The following is a 4,979-nucleotide window of genomic DNA, read 5'->3' as shown; positions in this document are numbered from 1 at the left end:
TGGCAAAGCAAAATTTTTCTAATGAATTTTTCGCATACCATAGCTAAGACATACATGTAATAACAATCTTATATCTATAGAATTATTTGTACATGTGTAAACTAACATTTTCACCTTAAATTGATACATTTCTAAAAATAAGTATAGATAGATAAATAAATAAATAAAAAATTAATTTAGGGTTCCTATGGATACAGTTTCAAAATTTAATGGTATAAATGGTTTTCAAAAAGGTATAGAGTTTCAAATTTTAAAGGTATATTGAAGTTGATGAAGGTTTCAATTTTTTTCAAAAGAAAAAAAGAAAGAGAGATAAAATAATGATGATGGACAGCCAATAGTGACCACTGGTTTTCTTTTTATAATTCTTAGCTTGAAAGGCAATAAATATTTTATAAACTAAAAAAATGTTAGTTTGAAAATAATAAGAAAGAAGCATTGAATAGCTTTCCTTTTTAAGTTGATGTACTAATAATTGATTCATTGATTTACAATAAATAAATGATTTTATTGATATATATCTTAAAGGCTAAGAATTAAAAATGGGCTTTTCTTTTTCTTTTTCTTTTTTCTTTTTTGCAACATAGATGGCGTCTTCTATTTTATCATGTGCCTCGCATTTACATCTTATATAAACACCCAAGTTTTTGTCTTCTATTCCTTAGTTTCCACATTTGACTAACCTCACCTTTTTTTTTTTCAACAATTTCACCCGCCCATGATTCTATCACCTTCCATTTAAGTTACGATCATATTTGTCCAAAGCATGTTGCTTATGGCCGCATGACAGATGTCCTAGTCTTGCTTGTTCGGGTCGGTTGACAGAGATGTCAACCAATTGAGTGGGGGAGGATGTCACGGTCATACATGTCCAAGGCGTGTTGTCAATGGCCGCATGACAGATATCTCTATCTTGCTTGTCCAGGACGTATTGTCCATGGTTGCATGCCCGTTCCAAACCCCTTTTACATGCTTTCATCCTAGATAAGTCTTTACTATTCCATATTGGATCAGTATAAAGGTGTTTGACCATTCACCAAAATCGTGTCACCAAAATCGTGTCTACACCTGTAAAGGCTAAAATGCCCCAAAATATACTATAGGGGGATATTAGAGTCAGAATGAGGAGAGATTTTGTTTTCAATTAACTAAACGTACATAAACCGTAATGAAAGACAATATTCGACTAAAATAAAAGGTTAAATATGGTACCTATGTAGACCCTAATTGAAAGCTAAATATCTTTAATGATACAAATTATTTGACTATAATAAAACGTCAAATAATATATATATATAGTAAACTATAATTCACTGCCCACCGACCATTCAGCTTGCACTGAGGATTGTTGGTCGTAAAACTCTTGTAAAAAGTTGGTCACAAATGACGGAGCCCACTATTTCATGCACTTCAAATGGACAACTAAGAAAAGCACCCAAATTGGTTACATTCCACCACACTTCAAATGAAACTTAAGTGGAAAAAACTAAGAAACTTCTAGGATGTTATGAGTGAGTAAAAAAAAACCACACAAGATTTGTTAGATTCCATGACAGTTCACACGAAACCAAGTGGAAAAAACTAAGAGACTTCTAGGATGTTATTGTGAGATCCTACATCGGTTCGAGAAGGGAACAAAGTATTCTTTGTAAGGGTGTGGAAAACTCTCTCTAGCAAACGCGTTTAAAAATCGTGAAGCTGACAACGATACATAACAGGTCAAAGCAAACAATATCTATTAGTTCAAGGTCAAACCCCGAGTGAGTAAGCAAGGGCGTGCCTCATGTAAGTTTGTGGTATCACCACAAATTCCCTTTGGAGCTTTACTTGGAGGGAGCTGCAATTCCAAAAGCTGAAGTTGTTATTCAAATACAGACACCTGTTTTGGTTCAACTTTATTTCAGCTTTTAAAGCACATCCCTCTTTTCCCAATATCAATAAACACCTCAGTTAATTGGCCTCACACCCTTTATCAAAAGCTTCTTTAGTTCCCCATTTTCTTTTACTTATCCTTGATTCTGAGGATTCTCATTCAGCCTTGCTTAGATGCCTCCTCTATCTCCTCCTCCTTCTCCTCCTCCGCTGCCACCGCCACCACCGAGCCCTCTCGTGCCTCTGTCGGAAAGTTCACCGTCCCATGAAGCAGCTGCTCTTCCAACAACCATACCATCCCCTGCCTCAGCAGCAGTCACTCAAGCATCTGCTGCTCTTATCCCTGCTGCTTCACCTTCAAGACAGGCAGACCTGACTCCTTTGGAGCAAATAGTCATACAAGATCAAGCTACAAGACCACACACTCCACTGCTGAATCCAAATACCATAGATTCCAGTAACTACAGAAAATCACAATTACTACAGCAAGCTCGGCCACGCCAAACCAATCCAATTATATGGTGTTTTGCAATCTTGTGTCTCATTTTTAGTCTTCTCCTCATCTTCCTTGGAATTGCAACTTTAATCATTTTCTTGGTTGTTAGACCAAGAAATCCTATGTTTGACATACCCAATGCAAGCCTCAGCACCATCTACTTCGACGCACCTGAATATCTCAATGGTGACTTCACCGTTCTCGCAAACTTCACCAACCCGAATCACAGAATCGATGTAAGATACGAAAACGCAGACATAGAGCTCTTTTTTGGGGATAGACTCATAGCAACTCAAGCAATCCAGCCTTTCAGTCAAAGAAAAAGAGAAGTGAGGTTACAACCTGTTCACCTGATATCCAGTCTGGTTTACTTGCCACAGAATTCCGGGTTCATACTTCGACGACAGGTACAGAACAACAAAGTAATCTATAACATCAGAGGAACTTTCAGAGTTAGAGCTTCACTGGGTGCCATCCATTACTCATACTGGTTGCATAGCCGATGCCAGTTGGTGATGACTAGTCCACCAACCGGTGTTTTAGTTGCTCGGAGTTGCAACACCAAGAGATGAAGAAGCGAAATGTATATAATTGTATACCTTCTACAATATCACTGCATGGATTGTCCAAATTACAGATATGAATATAAGTCTGAACAGGTTTGAAACATCAGTTAAAACACTATTTTTTGGATTCTACATACTCAAACTTAATGCAAGGAAAATACTGGATCAAATAGGGCTTATTTGTGGACCTTTTAGGTGACTTTTCACTCACAATTAGTATGAGTGAAACCTAGGATCAACCAACATATATGGCTCTGAGAAAAGCTTCAGGGGAATTGTCTCAGAGTATCAATCAAATATCCCTTGAAGATTCTCTGCTACAGAACATTGTCTAATTCTACCATACTTACTGCTGGGAATCCCATAAAGATTGCTAGACAAACGGCTACACAATTTTGAACCCAAGACCTTAAAGTGCATCTAGATCTACAGCATGTTAGTTGTCCCTTTTGACAGATAATTGAATTCCACTATACCATATGTTATCAATTAATCCAATCAAAGATTTCATTATTAAGCATGTCCCCAAATGAATATTTAAAACAGATAACCATATATGAAATATAAAGCTTAGATGGGGAAAAACCAGCAAAACTCATAATACTCCTAGTGATTAAATTTAAGCCTAGATGGGGAAAAAAACTAGCTCCCTCACATTGCATAAATTACATTCACAAGATTACTTTGTTCTAAACTAGAAAACAATTACTGGATGAGCGCAGGACAAGATATAGCTCAATCTTACAATCAAAAACGTTTTCCAAGACAAGGGATGGAAAAGTAAGAAACGCCATCAAAGGACACTATTGAACATTAAAATAAAAATTAAAAAAAAAAAAAAAAAAGAATGCTCTAGAGTCTAGTCAAATCCGCAAATCTAAAACTGAAGGGAATAAGAGAGAATTTACTGGAGAATTCCTATAGAAACATCAACCGATCTCCTTTATGACATAAAGTGATACAGATGTGTTGAGAGCCAAAACTGTAAGATAATTCCTGAAGAGGCAAACTAAATCTTGAAACTTCTACAAAAAGATCATAGATTTTACATTCTAATTGTAGAAATTTGAAGAGCTCTGAAGTTGAGATTTCAAATTTTCTGAATGTAATAGATTAGATTATTTCCTTTTCGTTATAGAAGTTTGTCTATTTAAGGTAACATCATTCTAACCAAATAACCTTATCCATCAGTTTAATCAAAATCAGTCCTGTCTCCAACGAGTTCCACAAAACCATGAAGAAATCCCAAATTCAATGGCTAAACTGGTCCCTTTAGAGTTCGCCATGATTGGACGAAAAAGCCAAAGAAGGGTGGACACGAGGCGGTGTGGCCAGCAAGGACGCTGGGCCCCAAAAGGGGGTGGATTGGGGGGTCCCACATCGATTGGAGAAGGAAACGAGTGCCAGCGAGGACGTTGGCCCCGAAAGAAGGTGGATTGTGAGATCCCACAACGGTTGGGGAGGAGAACGAAGCATTCTTTATAAGAGTGTGGAAACCTCTCCCTAGTAGACGCGTTTTAAGACCTGAGGGGAAGCCCGAAATGGAAAACCCAAAGAGGACAAATACATTATTATATTCCTTTTGTACCTATGAAATGAGTCCATCACAAATTTCATTGGTAAAGTATGAGTTTTGTTTCTTATCTTACAAAACAACCTCATTTCCTTTTTCTTCATTTTCTTATCATAGAACAAGAATTGTTTACAGAACCATTGACAGCAAAACTTCTAACTTCTAACTTCTAAGCCTCACATCATAATAACTGTAACTTAAACACTCAGAAATTCCTCCTCCTCATCCACTAAATAGTAATATAAATTGGATACAGAAAAAAAAAAAAAAAAAAAAAAAAAAAAGTAGGAAAACATCTTTCAAGTGAGTTATGATGGTGGATCTTTCTCCATTGGGTTCAGAGTTCATCAGGTGTCTTAGCAGAGATGGATAAGGCGTGCAGTCCAAAATGCAACTCTTCTTGCAACAGATTATAAATAAGCCTATGACTTTTCACTAAGCTCCAACATTAAGACCCCCGCACAGAAGGCCT

General features: G+C 36.8%; 1 protein-coding gene across 1 annotated transcript; it reads left to right on the top strand.

The window, feature by feature from the left end:
• The first annotated feature begins 1,742 nt into the window (after positions 1 to 1,742).
• On the top strand, positions 1,743 to 3,703 carry LOC111787482 (uncharacterized protein At1g08160). Its single transcript, XM_023667454.2, has one exon. The coding sequence runs from the start codon at positions 2,047 to 2,049 to the stop codon at positions 2,938 to 2,940; it is 894 nt and encodes a 297-aa protein (XP_023523222.2). The 5' UTR covers positions 1,743 to 2,046; the 3' UTR covers positions 2,941 to 3,703.
• Positions 3,704 to 4,979: the final 1,276 nt, after the last annotated feature.

The sequence above is a fragment of the Cucurbita pepo genome, chromosome 2 (assembly GCF_057944985.1).
Source record: "Cucurbita pepo subsp. pepo isolate OVF chromosome 2, ASM5794498v1, whole genome shotgun sequence".
In the NCBI taxonomy this organism is placed as follows: Eukaryota; Viridiplantae; Streptophyta; class Magnoliopsida; order Cucurbitales; family Cucurbitaceae; genus Cucurbita; species Cucurbita pepo.
The sequence above is the reverse complement of the archived record's forward strand: the minus strand, read 5'-3'. Positions and strand labels throughout refer to the sequence as shown.